At 45.6% G+C, this 18,492-nt stretch overlaps 1 protein-coding gene across 1 annotated transcript; it reads left to right on the top strand.

Moving 5' to 3' along the window:
* The first annotated feature begins 5,267 nt into the window (after positions 1 to 5,267).
* On the top strand, positions 5,268 to 5,900 carry PLAC1 (placenta enriched 1). The gene has a single exon (XM_045994697.1). It carries the CDS (start codon positions 5,268 to 5,270, stop codon positions 5,898 to 5,900), a length of 633 nt encoding a protein of 210 aa, XP_045850653.1.
* Positions 5,901 to 18,492: the final 12,592 nt, after the last annotated feature.

Genomic DNA, 18,492 nt, shown 5'->3' with positions numbered 1-18,492 from the left:
ATATGTATATGTATTTATGTACATACATAAAATATGTATTTTAAATGTATACATATATGTATATATGATTTTATATGTATACATATATATGTATACATAAAATGTCTATCATCTATAACATAGATAATATATATAAAATATATTTGTTATATATAAATATATATTTTTATACATATAAGTGTGTGTGTGTGTGTGTGTGTATCCCAAAAATCCAGAAATGTATAAACCAAAAATTTAATAATGGTTACTTTAAAGATTCAGAAGTGTTTTCTTTTCTGCATCTGTCCATTTTTCTGCAGTTACTCTTAGAATCAGAAAACCCTTTTTTTAATGACTACCTTTTCATTTAATTTTAATGAAGCCTTTTCTAGGGTTGAGGCAAGGTGTTTTCCTCTGTTGAGAAAGTGGGCGTTGTTAAGCAGTAGCAGTTCATAATTCCTCCACGCACGATGATGAAGAATGCGCGGGTACTCTAACACTGTGCTTCGTGAGGCAGGCAAGCTGAACTGGACCCAGGTTCTTTCGAATTCCTGTAAATTCCACCAAAAGCAGTTATTTCACTTTCAAACTCCCTTTAATGGGCCTTTGACGTCATTAATATAATCACAGTCCTCACTTTCTTTGAGAGCAGTGAACCAAGGAATTCTTTAAAACGGGGCTTTATCAAGAGAACTTCCATTTGAAATGCCTCCCAAACCTGGAAGAGCCCGGCAGATGCAGTGAGCGACAATTTTAATTTCTGAACTACGGAGTTCACGAAGTGTTCGGAGTCTTTTTTCTGTTTCTTATTTTGTGAAAGGATCTTTGCTTCAACTCAGATTAATTTTTCTTCACATCAGCTGCAACAGAGCGAACCAACTTTGCTGCAAATCAAAAGCCTGACAGTTCTATTTCCCTGAGATAATTGCATACTGCTTTGGAGTTTCCTTTTCCCCTCTGTTTCCTTTTGTTTTGACAACAAGATTCTGGGAAAACAATATACAATTGATAACTATGCTGAATTTTAAAAATAAATAACTGTCGACCCCAAAAGCTTCCAGGAGCCTATGGAGTGAGTTCTTTTTCGAAACCGTTCCAAAACCAGATGTGGAAATGTTTAGCTAATTCCCCTCCCCAGTCCCCATGCAAAGGGTTCATATGTGTCTCTAATGACATCAGAGGAGATGGGAAGGCAAAAAAAAAAAAAATCCTGTCTGCTCTCACCAAACACAAACAGCACAAAACTAATTTGGTCTGCAGCTTTTGTCTCTTTTAAAAAGGGTCTTTTCTTCCTGAGATTAGAAATGCTCTGTGTTTATGCCAATATCCAATCTCTTTCTTGTAAGACATGAAATAGAATTCCAGTTCCCAAAGTGGAAGAGTTCATGATTTTTTGAAATGTAAAAGATGAATGAATGAATGAATGAATAAATGAATAAGATTTTTTAATAATCAGGCTTATTAGGGAGTTCTTGAAAAATAAGAAGGCAAGGAGGAAAACTCTGTCAAAGGAACTAATGGAAAAGATATATTCATAGACCACATGTAGAGAAACAGAAAAGCTACTGTACTCTGTCGCTGCAGGGTAAGCAAACATTTTGCATCCAGGTGCCATTAGCAGCCTTGGGTCTGCGGGCCTCTAAAGCTCAGTTCAGGACAGCTTGTACCAATAGCCCAATGCTGAAACTCATTGCTTCTGGAATGTCGTGGGGCTAATTTGCAATCAAGTCAAAATGAGACGTGCTTTCTCAATGCCCAGCCTCCTCCTCCGTTCTCCTCCTCTTCCTCCTCTTCCTCTTTCTCCTCTTCCCCTTCCTCCTCCTCCTCCTCCTCCTCCTCGTCCTCAAGAAGCTGAACAGTGGTCCCAAGGTGAGCACTCCCTTGTCTGCATTTATTTCTTCCTTGGCCTCAGCTCCCCTTAGCTCTGAAGATTTCTGGAGACTTTAAAAGGGATTCTGTCCACAGCCCCAAGGATGGCAAAAAGTACCTTCCATTTGGCACCCCGCCCCCAAAACACATGTTCACAGCCTTCCCATCTGTAGCCCCTCGGCCTCTTCCTTCTTTGAGCCCCCCTGTCCCTCGCCTGTCTGGTCCCACTCTGCCACCATGCCTCAGCTAGAAGTTAGAAAAGCCAGCTGATTTGATGATTTCTCACAGTGTTGGGAATGACTTATCACCATCCCCCCCACACACCCTGGCCTGGGAATGCTGGGCAGCAAGAAGGGGGATGGTGCCCAGTGCTGATGACTGTCCTCAACAAAACAGAATGACTCCTGAAGTGTGGCACCGAGCTGGGGTTAGCAAGCTCATTAGCAAGTACATTCTGCTCTCCTCCTGGTCCCCCCACTCCTCCCTCTCCGAGACGCACAGTCTCGCACGTGGTCCCACTGACTTTGCTTTTAGGTTTCCTCCAAGCTCGAAGGTGTGCTGTTGCACACAGAGGTGTCTCCACAGACTGCTCCCCTCGTGTAGCCCTCTGCTCCTACCTGTGAAAAATCAGAGAACAGGGAGACAGTCCTGGGTTTGGAGATTTGTACTAAATGCACCCCCAAACTCAGTGAGGTTACTAAACCCCTCTCTTCAAGACTGATTCAGTGCAGAGAGTGAGGTGGTCTCAAATGTTTGCTTGGGGGACAGACTCCTGGGCTTTTTATAACCCTGTTTGGATTATGCATGGGGGGGGGGGACAGAGTGGGTGGGGAAAGGGAAGATGCTGGAGGAAGGGCCCGCTGAGCTTCCCTGCACAAGAACCCAGCCTTGAACTTGGTTCTCAGTTTTAGGTTGGGATAACCAAAATGGAAGAGGAGGATTGTTTCTTCGGCCTGTTCCAGAAACTCCTTAAAGGGGGAGGTTTTCGTTCAGGGCAAATAGATCTTGGTTATGAGATGATGAGATGGTATTAAGGGCAGAGAAAAGATGACAGAGGGCGGGAAAGCCACTCCTAGAATATGCTCAGGGCCGGGTGGGCTCCGAGAGACCAGGACCAGAGTGGAGAGCACGCTGGTGATGGAGTGATGACGTCAGCAAGTATCGGGCCTCATTCCAGAGCAAGCGGTTTGTTTATGTCCCTGTTGAGTCATTCTCCAAGACCCGCTGGCATCGCAGTTGACTTGCTTTTTGTTGTTGTTGTCGCAGCTCTTTTGTTTGTTTTGTTTTTTGGAGGGGCAAAAGGGTCTGCTTCTCTGTTTCCTTGCTGCAGCTTCCGTTTTCTGCTTTACTCAAGACAAAAAGGCAGTCCCAGGAGAGACACCAGAACCAAGAGGGGAAGTAAGAGGGAAGGAAGGAGCCAGGTAGACACCTTAGACTTATCTCTACACCCAACAGCCCCGGGAAAGAATGAGGAGCCATTCCTGAGAGAGATAGGGAGGCGAGATCCGGACCCATCAGATCAAGTGCCTGACTTAGAAACAAAGCCTTTCATGCGGGCCACTGTGCTTTTCTAGTGAGCCCCTTGTGCCGTGGTTTCCAGCAAAGATGCAGCAAGTTCCTCCCTATCAAAGGAGGAGAAAGAGCTGCCTTTTTGCCACTGGATAGAAACATCTTGGGATGCTTTTTAGTACAAAAGACAGACCCCACACTTAGGCATAGCCATTACCTTCGAAAATTTAGGCACGTTTCTATTTGATTTATGTCATTTTCACTTTTAAAACGAAAGCGGAGTCGGACAATATTTGATGATATTCTTCTTCCTTCCTTCTTGGGTCGTTTGTCACCTCCTTCTGATACTGGGTTTTCGACGTCTGTCCTGAGCCTGGCTCGTTTTTCTCCCCATTTTCCCTGCCACTCTTTAGGAGGTAAAAGGCAATAGGGCTAGGAAGTTGATGCAGAGCTTTCCATTGAAAAAGAAAAGACATTTAAAAAAAAAACAGGGGCGCCTGGGTGGCTCAGTGGGTTAAGCCTCTGCCTTCGGCTCAGGTCATGATCTCAGGGTCCTGGGATTGAGCCCCGCATCGGGCTCTCTGCTCAGCGGGGAGCCTGCTTCCCCTTCTCTCTCTCTGCCTGCCTCTCTGTCTGCCTCTCTGCATACTTGTGATCTCTGTCTGTCAAATAAATAAATAAAATCTTAAAAAAAAACTAGTGAACATAAAAGAAAACTATAAAGCAAAGCATACAACTTGGGGAGGGGCAAACCGTGGCCGCAAAGAAGATGTTAGGAGCTACCTCACCAATCGGTGTGTGAGGTACAAACCCACGACTCGCTTTCTTAAATCTGGAGCTCTGGAATTGTTTTCGTGTATAACATTAATGGGAAAACGTAAAACTAAAAAGCAGTATTTTTTGCTTCTGCGGTTTCACGATATTATAAGGTGCCCTGATTGACGTATCAGGGAATTTCTGGGTCTCTTATGATACCTCGATGGCTGATGGAGTATCTGTTTGCTTATTTGAAGTGAGCCCCTTGGGGAGATTTCAATATGTGGTTGTCAGGAATAAACCACATTTTCTTCTCTGGCTTTGATTTAATTATGTTCGTCACTCATCCACGCAAGGCAATAGGGAGGGGGGTGCCTTTATGAGAAGACCCGGGGGGCCCTTAAGGAAGGGTCTGGTGCCACCGGCTTGAATTAAACTGTATCTCCTGTCACCTTAATGTTTGGCGTGAAAAAAGTTTCATTTTCTTTGCTGGGGCGGCACAAAAAGGGACACTTTTGCTGACCAGGGTCGACTCTCCTTGGGTATGTGAAGGATATGCGTTTTGTACTGAAACAGCACTATAAAACCTCTTAGAGAAACCACTTAGAGAAGCTGCTGGGGTCATCTGTCACCACACGAGTTCTAACAATGAAATTGGAATTCTGTTCTCCCTCACAAGAATGTTTTCCTTTTCTCTGTTTTCTCTGTTTTCGGTTTTATCAAGGTAGAATTGACAAATAAAAGTACAGGATATTGAGGGACGCCTGGGTGACTCAGTCTGTTAAGCATCTGCGTTCAGCTCAGGTCATGATCTCAGGGGCCTAGGATTGAGTCCCATATCCGGAATCCCTGCTCAGCGGGGGGCCTGCTTCTCCCTCTGCCTGCCCCTCCCCCTGCTTGTGTGCTCTCTCTCTCTTTCTCTTTCTCTCTTTCATCAAATAAACACATCCATCACCTCACCTTTGTTCAGAGAACACTTAAGTCCCACTCTCTTAACCTTTTGAAAATACTTCTGTTTAAAAAAAAAAAAAAGATTGTGTTTGAACTTTTAATGAGAGATAAGATGACGTGCCTTTTGTGTCTCTGTGTGCTCTAGAAATCCTCACCAGCCAGCTTTCTGTTTCCTGAGCGTCCTTACCTGATTCGCCCCAGGCATGAAGGCTCTCCAGTTGATAGGAGGGATGGTCCTCCTTACCTGTGTGTTTCCGGCCTGTGCTGCACAAAGTCCAGTGACCGTGATGTGCTCCATAGATTGGTTCATGGTCACTGTACACCCGTTCATGCTGAATAACGACGTCTACGTGCACTTCCATGAGTTACACCTGGGTCTGGGCTGCCCCGCCAACCACGTTCAGCCACACGCCTACCAGTTCACCTACCGTGTCACCGAGTGCGGCATCCGGGCCAAGGCTGTCTCCCTGGACATGGTTATTTACAGCTCAGAGCTGCACTACGCTTCAAAGGGGACTTCTTCTAAGTACGTGATCCCGGTGTCCTGCAGTGCTCCCCAGCAGTCCCCGTGGCTCTCTCCACCCTGCCCGGTGAGAGTAGCCAGTGGGACAGTCGCTACAGCCCAACATGGCAGGGCGAGCTATGATGTGTTCACCTTGTCGCAGTCCAGCCAAAGGCCCGACTGCGACTGTCCGCCCTGCGTCTTCGGCGAAGAAGATCGCGTCCGGGCCCCGCAGGGCCAAGCAGAGGCTCAGGAGGGCCAGCTGCCATCTGTTTTTGTGGATCTCTCTGAGGACTGGTCCCTTCGCTCGGATGATCTCATTGGATCCATGTGATCCCCGGGTTTGCGGAGTCCCTCGGGAGTTTTTTCTAACATTAGTATATAATATTTTCTGTTATCAGACAAATAAGTTTGTTGGTAGCCCCCTTATCAGCGCCTTTGAGAGAGGGCAGCTCATTGTTATTTCATGAATAAAACTGTTTTATATTTTTATATGTTATTTTTAAAAATAAAGTTTTGATGGCATAAAAATATCAGTTCAGCATTTTTATTTGATAAACATATATAACTTTCACTGGGGGCCAGACACCATTCTGGGGGCTTTACAAAATTAGTGCCCAGTCTCTTCTGTCTAGGATGATTGAGCTCCCTTTCAGGACCCGTTTCTCTTACCCTCTACACCTCCCAACCTAGCTCTGAGCCTCACACCTTCTTCTTAGTCTGATCAACGGCTGCACCACTTTTCATCCATGGGAGACACAGATTCTATGAGTGATTCAGAAACCACAAACAGTTCTAAGAATCACCCGAGTCACATGCTACCAACTAAATGGTAAGCCCCCAAGGCCCAGGGCTGGATCTTCTACTTAGTCCCAGATAGACAGCACTTTGAAAGGAGTTTTGTTCCCTGACTTTTGTGATCAGCAATTTCTCACCCAGGTGTGACTATACATTAGCTTTCTCAAACCCTTGAAAGGGAAAAGATGAGTAAATGTATTCAACAAGTATTCACTGAGTGGTACTACATTTCAGGTCCCATTCTAGGCACTGAGCTATGACAGTGAATAGAAACTGAACCTCAGGGGCGCCTGGGTGGCTCAGTGGATTGAGCCGCTGCCTTCGGCTCAGGTCGTGATCTCAGGGTCCTGGGATCGAGCCCCGCATCGGGCTCTCTGCTCTGCAGGGAGCCTGCTTCCTCCTCTCTCTCTGCCTGCCTCTCTGCCTGCTTGTGACCTCTCTCTGTCAAATAAATAAATAAAAAATCTTTAAAAAAAAAAAAAAGAAAGAAACTGAACCTCAGGGGTGCCTGGGTGGCTCAGTCATTAAGCATCTGCCTCCAACCTGGGTCGGGATCTGGACCCTGGGATCCTGGGATCAAGACCCACATCGGGCTCCCTGCTCAGCGGGAAGCCTGCCTTTCCCTCTCCCACTCCCCCTGCTTGTGTTCCCTCTCACTGTCTCTGTCAAAAAGTAAATAAAGTATTTTTAAAAAAAGAAAAAAAAAGAAACTGAGCCTCAGAGAAATTGAGGTCACACAGCTAATAAATAAATAAGTTCAGATAATAATGAATGCCATGAAAAAACTTGAAACCAGGTAATAGGAGGGAAACTAGAGAAGGGGTCAGAGTGGTCAGGGACTCTGAGGACTCGTCGTGTGAACTGAGACTTGATGTGAAAAAGGAGGCAGCCCTGGGATGATCTTCGAGAACATTCCAGGTAGTAGAAGCATCTCATGTAATTTTCACTACAACCCTGATCCATTATACAAATAAGGAAACTGAGGCACAGAATGATCAAAAGAAACTTGCCTAAGGGCACACCCCTATTAAGAAGCAGACAGTGTTAGTATGACGTACACGGTACTATACGCAATATGCGTGATATTGTATGCAGTGTTCGTGATATGATACTCATTCAGCAGATGAGTAGAAATTCAGTCACTGTCTCAGTCTGTTCAGGCTGCTCTAACAAAGTACTATGGATTGGGGGGCATTTCTTTCTCATGGTTCTGGAGGCTAGAAATTCCAGATCAGGGTGCCAGTATGGTCCAGTTCTTGTGTCCTCACCTGGCAGAAAGACAGCAAGAGAGTTCTCTGGGGTCCCTTTTACAAGGCACTAATCCCATGCATGAGGGCCCCACTCTCACAACCTACTCTCCTCCCAAGGGCCCCACCTCTTAATGCCATCACACGGGGGATTAGGATTTCAACATATGAATTTGGGGGGGCACCCAAACATTCAGTCCATTGCAATCAGGGTAGTTGAAGAAACAGCTTGTTTAAAAAGCTCCTGCCACCTTGGGGCGCTTAGGTCATTCAGTCAGTTAAGCTTCTGACTCGATTTTCACTCAGGTTATGATCTCAGAGGCCGTGGGATCGAGCCCCGGGTCGGGCTCTGTGCTCAGCACAGAGTCTGTTTTCTGTTTGTCCCTCTCCCTCTGCTCCTCTCTCTCTCTCTCTCACTCTCTCGCTCTCTCAAATAAATAATCTTTAAAAAAAAAAAAAAAAGAAAGAAACTCCTGTCCCTTCCTGAGGAAAAACAGAACGGGGTCCCTGAAAACAGTCTATTCATTCAACAAATGTTTCTTGAGCTTGCCCTGTGTTCCAGGCATTATGTTAGATGCCGAGCAGGCACTGGTGAACGAAGCCAAGAGTGTAATCTGGAGAAGGCAAGTAAAGGAGCCTTGGGAACTGAGGCTATTCCAGCCCAGAGCAAGCCTGTGTAGACGATAGGAGCTGTTGGCCATCAGAAGGACCGCGAGTAGTTTAGTCCGATATGATGGCGGGGGGTGGGGGGCAGCCAACGCAGCAAATGATGAGGTTAGAGAAGGAACCCTGGAGGCGCTGGCAAATTTGGAGTCTGGAAGACTCCAGAGCGGAGAGAGCAGGCTTCATGGAGGGCATAAGACTTGAGCTAAAGCCAGACCTGTCTGACTATGATAAAGGAGTGAATCAAAGAAGGTCACCATTTAGAGCCCTAAGAAGCTCAGAAGACATGATAAGCTCTGGATTTAAGTAAGGAAATTGGAGTAAGGGTAGAAGCCAGGGGCAAAGACGGGTCCAGGCTGGACATGTTCAGTCTGGCAGATGATAATAACGCCCCAATGGATGGGACCAAGAATCAGCCCAAGAAAGCGGAAGGGGTCCTCCCTGGGAAATACAGGCTTGGAGGGTGACATGCACACAGGCAGGTCGGACCACTGCGGCCGAATTCCCTTACACTCAACACTCAAGGCACAGTTAGGAAAAAAAGCAGATATGTCAAAGGAGACAGAGCTGGGTGGGCTCTGTCTCCCAGTGCAACAAAGAAGTCAAGGTGGGGCAACACTGGTCATCATGAAACTGGGAGCCTTTGAACTTGGGCCTTAAATCAGAGCATTTTGTTAGGTGAAGTTGCACGGGAGGGGCATTCGAGGCAAAGGAAACCTCAAGAACACACATGCAAAGCAACATCGTGGTTGAGAATCATCTTTCGCCTGGGTAAACATTTTGGTATGATTGGACATCGCCTCTCAGATTCCAGGCATACCCCCAAACTGTTCCTTTGGACACACCATTCCGTAGTAGCAGGCACCTCACGATTTCGGCCACGCGTTTGGTCCTCTCCCCTTGGCCACATGCAGCTGGAGCATGGGGGACCCTCTCTTACGTGTCTGCTGCTTTGTCTGGTCTTTGTCTTACATAGCACTTGGTAGGTTGACCCACCGTGTGCTACTGAGGCTCATAAGCATAGGAACCATTCCAAAGATGGGAAGATAAAACCGCTGTAACCGCCCCCCCCAAAAGTATGTTTTGAGTTGGGCAAATTATGGGCACCTAGTGTCAAATAAATTTATCTGCCACATAATGTTGACCATAACTGTAATAATAAGAAATGTTTTATTGCCTTCAAAAGAAATGAGCATTTTCATCTTTCTTTCCATCTCTGGGAAAGCCAGAAATGTCTGAAACCATTTGTTATGGTGATCACTTGTCAAATATTTAAAAATTAGAGCCATGGGGCTGGCTCAGTCAGAAGAGCATCTGACTCTTGATCTCAGGTTAGGAGTTCAAGCCCCACATTGGGTGCAGAGATGACTTCAAAATAAATTAAAGCCATAGTCTGTACACTTAAACAAGGGTTAAAACGGCAAATATTATATTTATTTTAACATACTTTTAAAAAAATCACCAAAAAGAAATTAGAGCCGTAATGAAATTTTTCATCCATAAAAGGAGACTCAACGTAACATTAACATTTTTAACCTGAAAATAGCAAAACGATTTTTTCAAGTGTGTAAATTATATGTAACTGTTAAGGGCAAAAAGTCTTTTATCCCTAATTTTAAAACAATAGCACATTTTAGAGATGCATGAAAGTACTCCCATCCTTCCACCTATGCACCAATAATGGTAGCCTGGTCAAACTTTAAAAATAAGCCCAGCAGGGGCGCCTGGGTGGCTCAGTGGGTTAAAGCCTCTGCCTTTGGCTCAGGGCATGATCCCAGGGTCCTGGGATCGAGCCCCGCATCGGGCTCTCCACTCAGCGGGGAGCCTTCTTCCTCCTCTCTCTCTCTGCCTACTTGTCATCTCTCTCTGTCAAATAAATAAATAAAATCTTAAAAAAAAATGCAAACCTTAAAAAAAAAATAAGCCCAGCACTCTTCAAACACACACACACACACACCCCGGCACAGGCACACACACCATGTTTATAAGAAACACATTATCAAGGAACAAGTGTTTATTACAAAGGGAAAGCTTTCACAGAAACCTACTTTAATTCTAATTAGTATCAATCCCTATGATTGATCTCTCAGATATCCCATTTAAATTGCATCGGTAGAGGCACCTGGCTGGCTCAACTGGAAGATCGTGTGACTCCTGATCTCAGGGTTGTGAGTTCGAGCCCCACGATGGGGTGTAGAGATTACTAAAAATAAATAAAACTTCCCCAAAAATAAATTGTAATGATAGTTGTTTGTTTCCAAAAAAGAAATAATAGAGAAAGAGAGGAGAGGGGGAAAGAGAGGGGCTGGACTTGAGATGATAGAGAGACTTTCAGTTTTGTGATTTTTCTCCAACTTTTTCAGAAGAAAACGAATTACTGGGTCAGGTTTATGGCTTATAAAGTTAATGTTGGTTATACAATTACAAGACCTTCTGTATTAGTTATCTATTGCTGAACAACAAATCACCCCAAACCACAGCCATTTGTGATCTCACAGCATCTGTGGGGCAGGAATTCGGCAGAACGGAGCTGGGGATTTTCTGGCTCAGGACTCAGGATGCTCGCCTCGCAGTCAAGCCCTCGGTGCAGCTGCACTCATGACAGGGATTGGAGAATCCACTTCCAAGCTCAGCTCCGCTCTGTTGGCCTCTCCATAGGCTGCCTGTCTGAATGGTCTCATGATATGGAAGACGGAGGTGATGACCTTGCTCACGATGATGGTGATGGTCATGATGAAAGAAAGAGAGGATGGGGGGAAGGGAATGAAGGGGAGAGGAAGAGAAAGGAAGGGGAAGGGAGGGGAGAGAACGGAAGGGAAGGAGAAGGGAGGGAAGGGAAGGGGAGGTCAAAGCAGGGAAGGGAAAGAGCCCAAACTAGGTGCCACAGGCTTGCTGTAATTCAGTCTCAGAGGTGATACCTCATCACTTCTGCCATATGCTGCTTGCTAGAAGCACGTCTCCAGCTCCAGCCCGCAGGGGATGTCACAGAGGTGGGAAAACCAAGAGGCAGAGACCACTGGGGACCATCGCACTGGCAAACCGCCAGCACAACATTCTTCAACTAATTTACGTAAATGCAATGAATGTCAGGACATAGGCCGGGTGGGAAAATACGCGATATGTCGCAGCTGTATCCTTGCCTCGGCGAGTTGTATTTTCCTTCCCCAGGGAAAACAAGTCCCACGAGCTGCAAGTTACAGGATGGACTGACTGACTGGTGGAAAGCATTCCAGAGGAAGCTCCCATCTGTTTTTATAAGAGGACATTGATGAAGACAGTTAAACCCAAAGAAAAAAAAAAGCATCAAAGTTAAATCGAATAATAGAAACGACAATACTGGGTAGAAATGGTAATGTTGTTTCCAGTGTTACCCATGCTGGCGATAACAATCTTGCAACAGGTATAATTCAGAGGGAGCCAACAATCTTCTAATCCCATTCAGAAACGGGGTGGGGGAGGCGCCTGGGTGGCTCAGTGGGTAGGCCGCTGCCTTCGGCTCAGGTCATGATCCCAGGGTCCTGGGATCGAGTCCCGCATCGGGCTCTCTGCTCAGCGGCGAGCCTGCTTCCCTCTCTCTCTCTCTGCCTGCCTCTCTATCTACTTGTGATCTCTCTCTGTCAAATAAATAAATAAAATCTTAAAAAAAAAAAAAAGAAACGGGGTGGGGAGGTGGGGGAATGAGAGTCGTGTGTGTGTGTGTGTGTGTATCTCTGTGTGTGTGTTTGTGTGATTATTATCCAGCTTCAAACTATGGTCCAGCTTCAAAATCAAGGGCGGGGGGGGGGGGCTTTGCTCATTGATTTACATATTAATAGTAACAGGATTCTTCCCATCACTTACTATTTCCATGTTTTGGCTTGCCTCTCAGTCCATTCACAACCACCTGACTTGGCTGTTGGTGACTTTCCTGTAAGTTACCTGCAGGGTGATGGGGAAATCCTAGTAGCCAGCAGGCTGTTTAACCAGCATGAGCTGAGGGGCTCACTGGGTAAGAGCAGGTGGGGAGGACTGGGGACACATATTCCTAAACAGGTTTCCAGAGGTGAAAGGCCAGACTGGCCCTTTTCCCTGTGTCTTTGTCAGCGTTCATTTGTAGATGTTCTCCAGCCAACAAGGAAGGGGGACTTGCTCTGAGTCAGTTTTCAAATGTAAAGGAGCATACAAAAATCCCCGCCAACTGTCTAGAAACTAGTACCATTCGAAGGCACTTATATTCTACAGTTACGAGGGGGAATATTTAAATTGCCCAAGCTATTTTCAGTGTTATTTTAACTTTGTCTCACACACCCTATTATATAAACACCATACTAATGTAAATTATTCACCTCTTAAAGTTACTTCAAAATTTTTGACTTTTGGCCAAATACCTATTTCTTTCTATCAAGAATTCTTTTAAGTTGTAAGTCCACAACTTAAACACACACACATCTTTAAAAGAAAAGTTTATTTTCCAACTAATGCCCATAGAATATTTGGTCTGTTTTCTAAGCTGCTTTTACGTGACAAAATACTAGAAGAAAGCCAGTGTGGGGAGAGAAGGACGGAGTCCTATAGAGGGAGTGAGATGGGTTTCTTCGGGGCTAGAGGAAGCCCAGCCCTGCAGGCTACGAAGGGTGGGTCAACTTGGGGACAAAGTGACCCAAAGTCAGCCTCAGCGACCTTCCCGCACCAACTCCCTGGAATGATTTACAGTCTGCAATCAAAATAAAATAACCTGTGCAAAAATCTGCCTTTTTTAAACAACCCAAACTACAAATTCATTCTCGTTTTCATTTCATATTTCATCTGCTGAAATTCTGCCCCACTAGGGCGGAGAAATCACACCATTCTGACGATAGTCACATGTACTTAAAGTCTACGGATGCCCTGATACTTCAGTGACCGCAACTCTGGGGACATTTCATTTGCCCACATTACTATCCACAGTGTTTTAACTTCCTGAAAATATTTAACAACAGTGTTTTTAGGGAGCACACGAAAATGAACATGCTCCAGTGTGAAGCTTGGCCATCACCCGCAAAAACTGCGATCCCTCAGCTGGAAGGTGTCTGTGACCGTCCCGCTGCTCTTTCAAATCAGCACATGGTAAGTTTCTGGATTCTTTCGATGGATTTGTCTTGCCTGATACTGCCTGATGTTTTAAAACATATGTGCACGAGTAATTTAACAAGAAATTGATTAACTTTCAAGGCCAAGTCAAGTCCTAATTGGAGGGTGTGTTTTGGTGTGTGCAGCATGGGAGAGGGGGAGGAATTTGGGGGGGAAGAGGGGGAGAAAAGAGAGAGGTTGAGAATAGCAGCTGGAAAAAAAAAGAAAAGCTGAGCTCAGGGGCCTCTGGGCGGTGCCCTGGGTTTAACATCTGACTCCAGGTCGGGAGACTGAGTTCGGCGTCAGGCTCCCTGCTCAGCTTGGAGTCTGCTGACATTTCTCTCTCCCCTGGGGCGCCTGGGTGGCACAGTCCGTTAAACATCTGACTCTTAGTTTCCGTAGAGGTCGTGATCTCAGGTTGTGATCTCAGGTCCTGATCTCAGTTCCTGATCTGAGGGACATGGGATCGAGCCCCACATGGGGCCCTGCACTCAGTGTCCCTCTCCCTCTGCTTTTCTCAACCCCCACCCCTGTGCACACACACTCTCTCTCTCTCTTTCTCTCTCTCTCACGCGCGCTCTCTAAGATAAATAAAATCTTTTCTTTAAAGTTTCTCTGTCCTTCTCCCTCTGCTCCTCAGTTCCGCTCCCCCACCCCACTCCCACCAATCATAAATAAATAAATAGTGGGGTTTTTTTTTTTTTCAAGCCTAGCCCATCTCCTGGTGCACAAGAAGATGGTATCTTCCCAACCTTTCTCTCCCTTACTAGGAACACTCACTCCTGTGCGGTGTGGAAAAGAGCCTGTTCTGATTGTGCAGTTGCCGTAAATTTGCCACAGCTCAGAGTCTGTAGAGCTACCGTGTAAGCCAAGTTCATCTGTTTGTTGCAAACACTGTTTTCATTACATCATGCCCCTGCTCAAGGTCTTTGAAAGCCTTCACATCATCTGGCAACTGAGGCCAAAACTCCCCTGCCTACTTGCCAACCGCCCCCCCACCCCTGTAATCTATGTGTTCTAGATTGGATGGACACTATTTGTCCAGCCCGGTCTCCCCCTAATTCCCCCGAAGATAGCCTCTGTCCAGTTCTACTCTGACTCCCGGCCTCTGAGCACATGGTGTTCCCCCCGCCCATTCCAGCCAAACTCCACCTTCCTTCAAGGACCAGCTTGAAACTTGGTTTGAAAAGCATAAAACAATGATGATACTATTTCAGGATTGGGTTCCCCGTCCTGAGTAGCTAATCTCACTATGATGAAAGGAGATGTGTTTCAGATGTCAGGCCCCGGGGCACCAAAGGCCACCTCACCAGCGGTTGAGGACGGTGGCCGGTGGCCGTAAGATTTATCACCCCAGGACACCTTCTGGCTCCCTCCACATCCTCTCTTCCCTTCTTGAGTATGCATTTGTCTGACCGATATATATATGTATCAGACACCAACGGATGGTGAGAATTGTGCAAAGTGCTGAAAATCTACCCATAGACGGACATGTCCCAGCCTCGAGGAGCTTGCTGTCTGCTGAGAAGAGACTCAGAATAACTAACTTTAATAATGTGCTGGGACAGCCCAGGGCAGAGGCAATTCACGCCACTCCTACGAGGTCATGTGTGAAGGCTTCAAGGAGGAGATGGTCTTTGAGCTGGGCCTTGAGGGATGAGGAAATGGGAGGAACAAACATCGCTTACCGGGAGGTGCGAAGAAGGTGTGGCGGGAAGGTGAGGGCACAACCCAGGGGCAGATTGGAGCCAGGCTGAAGAGGGCCTTGAAGGCCGTGTTCAAGGGTTATGTTTGAGATGTATGATTTTTGTGCCAAGGATTAATGTGTTCAGAATTGTGCTTTCTAAATATTTTATTTATTTTATTTGACAGAGAGAGAGGTCACAAGTAGGCAGAGAGGCAGGCAGAGAGAGAGGGAGAAACAGGCTCCCCACTGAGCAAAGAGCCCGATGCAGGGCTCCATCCCAGGACCCTGAGACCATGACCCGAGCCGAAGGCAGAGGCTTAAACCACTGAGCCACCCAGGCGCCCCCAGAATTGTGCTTTCAAAGCAGAACTTAGGGGACTACGAGGAGGAGGAAACAGCCGTGGGGGGATGAGTGGGCAGCCTGAGAATGTGACCTTAGCAACCCAGTGCCACAGGTGGATGGTCTGAACTAAAAGACAGGAATGGAGGAGAAGAATTTGGTTTTCTTTCCTTTCCTTTCCATACCTCGCCTTACCTTTCCTTTCCCTTCCTTCCTTCCTTCCTCTCTCCTTCCCTCTCTTCCTCCTTCCCTCCCTCCCTCCCTTCCTTCCTTTCTCTCTCTCTCTCTTTTTCCCCCCATCTTCTTTCTGCCTCTTTTGCCCTCATTCTCACTCTCCACCTCACTCTTGTCTCCACTCTGGTCTGCCTCTGGCCTAGACATTCCCTGGGGACCCTGAGCTAAGGAAGTGGCTGAGCACTGGGTTTAGGGCAAATGCAAAAACTGAAAACTAGGACCACATCCCCAGCTCCATTCCGTGCTACTAGACGGGACTCGCTCTACTCCTTAATGACTACAAAATCCCACCTGATTTTTAAACCCAAGACTTATTTTAGGAGACAGAAAGTAAAAAGAAATTACATTTTCCACCAGTCCTAGAAATTCTGCTTATTAAAGTCTTTTTTTTTTTTTTTTTAATGCAAACCGTTCTGGGTTAGGTTCCGGGATGAGAAGGAGAGCTACCAGTGAGTCCCAGGGAGCTCAGTGTTAACAGCTTTAATATTGACTTTTCCTCCTTCCCTATTGCAACAAAGTATTTCACGGTTTGGAAAACACATCTCGGTTTGAAACAAAGATAGCACCCCTTAGCACCCTCCAATTTCCTGTTCCCTCCTCCTCCCTCTACCCAGTAAGACATTATTTGCCCCCAGGAGCGGTTTCCCTTTCTGTAGCTGAGATCCTCAAAGTGATGTCATTCGCACTTGGCACAGCTCTGTGCTTTTATATGGGACCTCCTTGGTGCCGGTCACTTTGGGGCTTTAAAAAAAAAAAACTGTGTGTGTGTGTGTGTGTGTGTGTGTGTGTGTGTGTTTGTGTGTGTGTAAATGAAGCAACGACTGTTCAAATGCGCTTCACCTTCCCTGAACAACATTACCTCTGACATGTTGGCATTGATCTGCCTTGGGTGGTGGTTGTTGTTTTTCTTTTCTTCTCTCCTTTTCATAATTAGGGAAGGCTCAAGGAAAGTGCTAGAAGTGTAAGGTTAAAGACTGATGATCATAACATTTATAGTGAAAGCAAGTGACAGATTATAAAGTCTAGCCTGGGACTCCACTTGAACTCCTGTTCTTGTACCCACGAGATGGGTCTTCTGTCTCCTTGCCCCTCTCACCACACTGTGCTTGGTCAGTTTATCCTCTCCACAGAGGAGAGGGATTCCTGCTTATTCATAGGGCACGGAGGAGAGAAGGAGGCCGCCCTATGCCCCTTCACTGTGGCCTTCCTTTGCGCAAGGGTCTGATCATTTCTGTCATCTGAGACAGTCTTTGATTTAATGGGCAAAACTCCAGGAATAATTAAGACAATAATAGTACACACCCGACAAGAAAAACATGCCGTGTTTAAAGAAGAAATCCCTGCGGCATTGAAGGCAGGGATTCTGCGTCTTGGAGGATGGAAAAGAGACCTTGAAATCAAAAGCAACAGCCGTCAAGGATTTGCTAAGCTCCTCTTTGGCAGAAAGGAAAAATGTACTAATTCATTCTACTTTTTCCTGGTGAGATCATGGGGGTGGGAGAAGCTAAGATTTGAAAAATTTCCCCCAAGTTCTACATTTTGCAAAGAGCTAATTTTTAAAATCATAACTAATTTCATAGAGTGCCATAAAAATTACCAAAGGGCATTAATTTTTTTTGTTTAATCTGACAGTTGGGCAAGCATTTTTCTATTCCTGCTGCTCACTAACTAGCCTTTGCTTGAACCCTGAAAAAAAAAAAACCTTTACAAATAACACAGTAGAAGCTTCATAACACGATTCCAGTTGTTTTTTTTCTGTTAAAACTGTAACTCTATCCTGATTTTATCTCTCTGAAGACTTCTGGATATTTACAACATAAGGAAAGTCTTGTTTCCTTAACTCAAGGCCTCCATGAAAAAAACATAATCATAAAAGACATTTCTATGTAAAATAAAAATGCTAAGATCTAGAAATGTTCTCTCCAACTTAAAAAAGACTCTTGCACTCAACTCCCTTCTCTAGTACCTATTTCCAAACACTCATTGGCAATGGCTTTTCAGAAAACACTTTCCAGAAAGTATTCCAAATACCTTGTTGTGTGTAACTTTCTTGCTGAATATCCCCAGTCTAGAGCTAATTTATTTTTCTCAGCTGCACTTTCAGACCCTTCAAAGCTATTGCTAAATAATAAATAGCTGCTTCTTTGAAGAAGAAAAAAAAATATATGTGCTATTTTCCTGAAAACACTCGCTTGGAAAGAGTATTTTGGAGATGACAAAGATCGGGGCCGGTGTCCCTTTCGTTTTGGGGTCCGGGGTTGTCCAGTGAGAAGTTGCCTCACTACTGGTGGAGGGCCTCCCTGAGGCCCCGCTGGTGAGCGGGAGCAGGGTTCTAATCCCAGGACGAGTTCCTAAGCACTCTGTAGTGCAGTTTCTATCCTGCGAGTTTTGTCAAGTTGCGAAGGGCCTACTAAAAAATAAGAAGCCATTTGCAGAATTAGGTTTTGCTTCAAAGGTCCTAAGAAAACTAAGGAAAATCCTTGAGACATCATATTTGAAGAGTATTTGAAGATTGTTCACTTAAGTAAATACTTAAGCCTGCCCTCCCTTTCTGCGGCCTGGAGCCATGTTACTCACCCTCAAAGAATTCATCAATATTCAACTGGCTCTCTAATTTGCTGATGTAGCAAAGAGAGTTTAATAAAGAAAGCTGTTGCAATTTTTCTTTAGAGGACGTGTTTTGTCTTACCGGGCTGGAATCTTCTGCCCTTTTCCTAATCTAGGTGGGGAAAGAAAGGCTTACACGCAGCTCCAGCAGCCCAAGCAAATTTACCCACGCAGCCGAGCTGTAAAAGCCCAGAAAAGTCTTTCACCCGAAGGACACTGGAGCTTTATAAATGATCGATCTGAGGATTTAGAAGCTTGTTCA

This window comes from Meles meles, chromosome X (genome assembly GCF_922984935.1).
Source record: "Meles meles chromosome X, mMelMel3.1 paternal haplotype, whole genome shotgun sequence".
In the NCBI taxonomy this organism is placed as follows: domain Eukaryota; kingdom Metazoa; phylum Chordata; class Mammalia; order Carnivora; family Mustelidae; genus Meles; species Meles meles.
The sequence above is the reverse complement of the archived record's forward strand: the minus strand, read 5'-3'. Positions and strand labels throughout refer to the sequence as shown.

Coding starts and splice junctions, on each gene's coding strand:
- PLAC1 (XM_045994697.1), top strand. CDS start 5,268: ATGAAGGCTCTCCAGTTGATAGGAGGGATGGTCCTCCTTACCTGTGTG.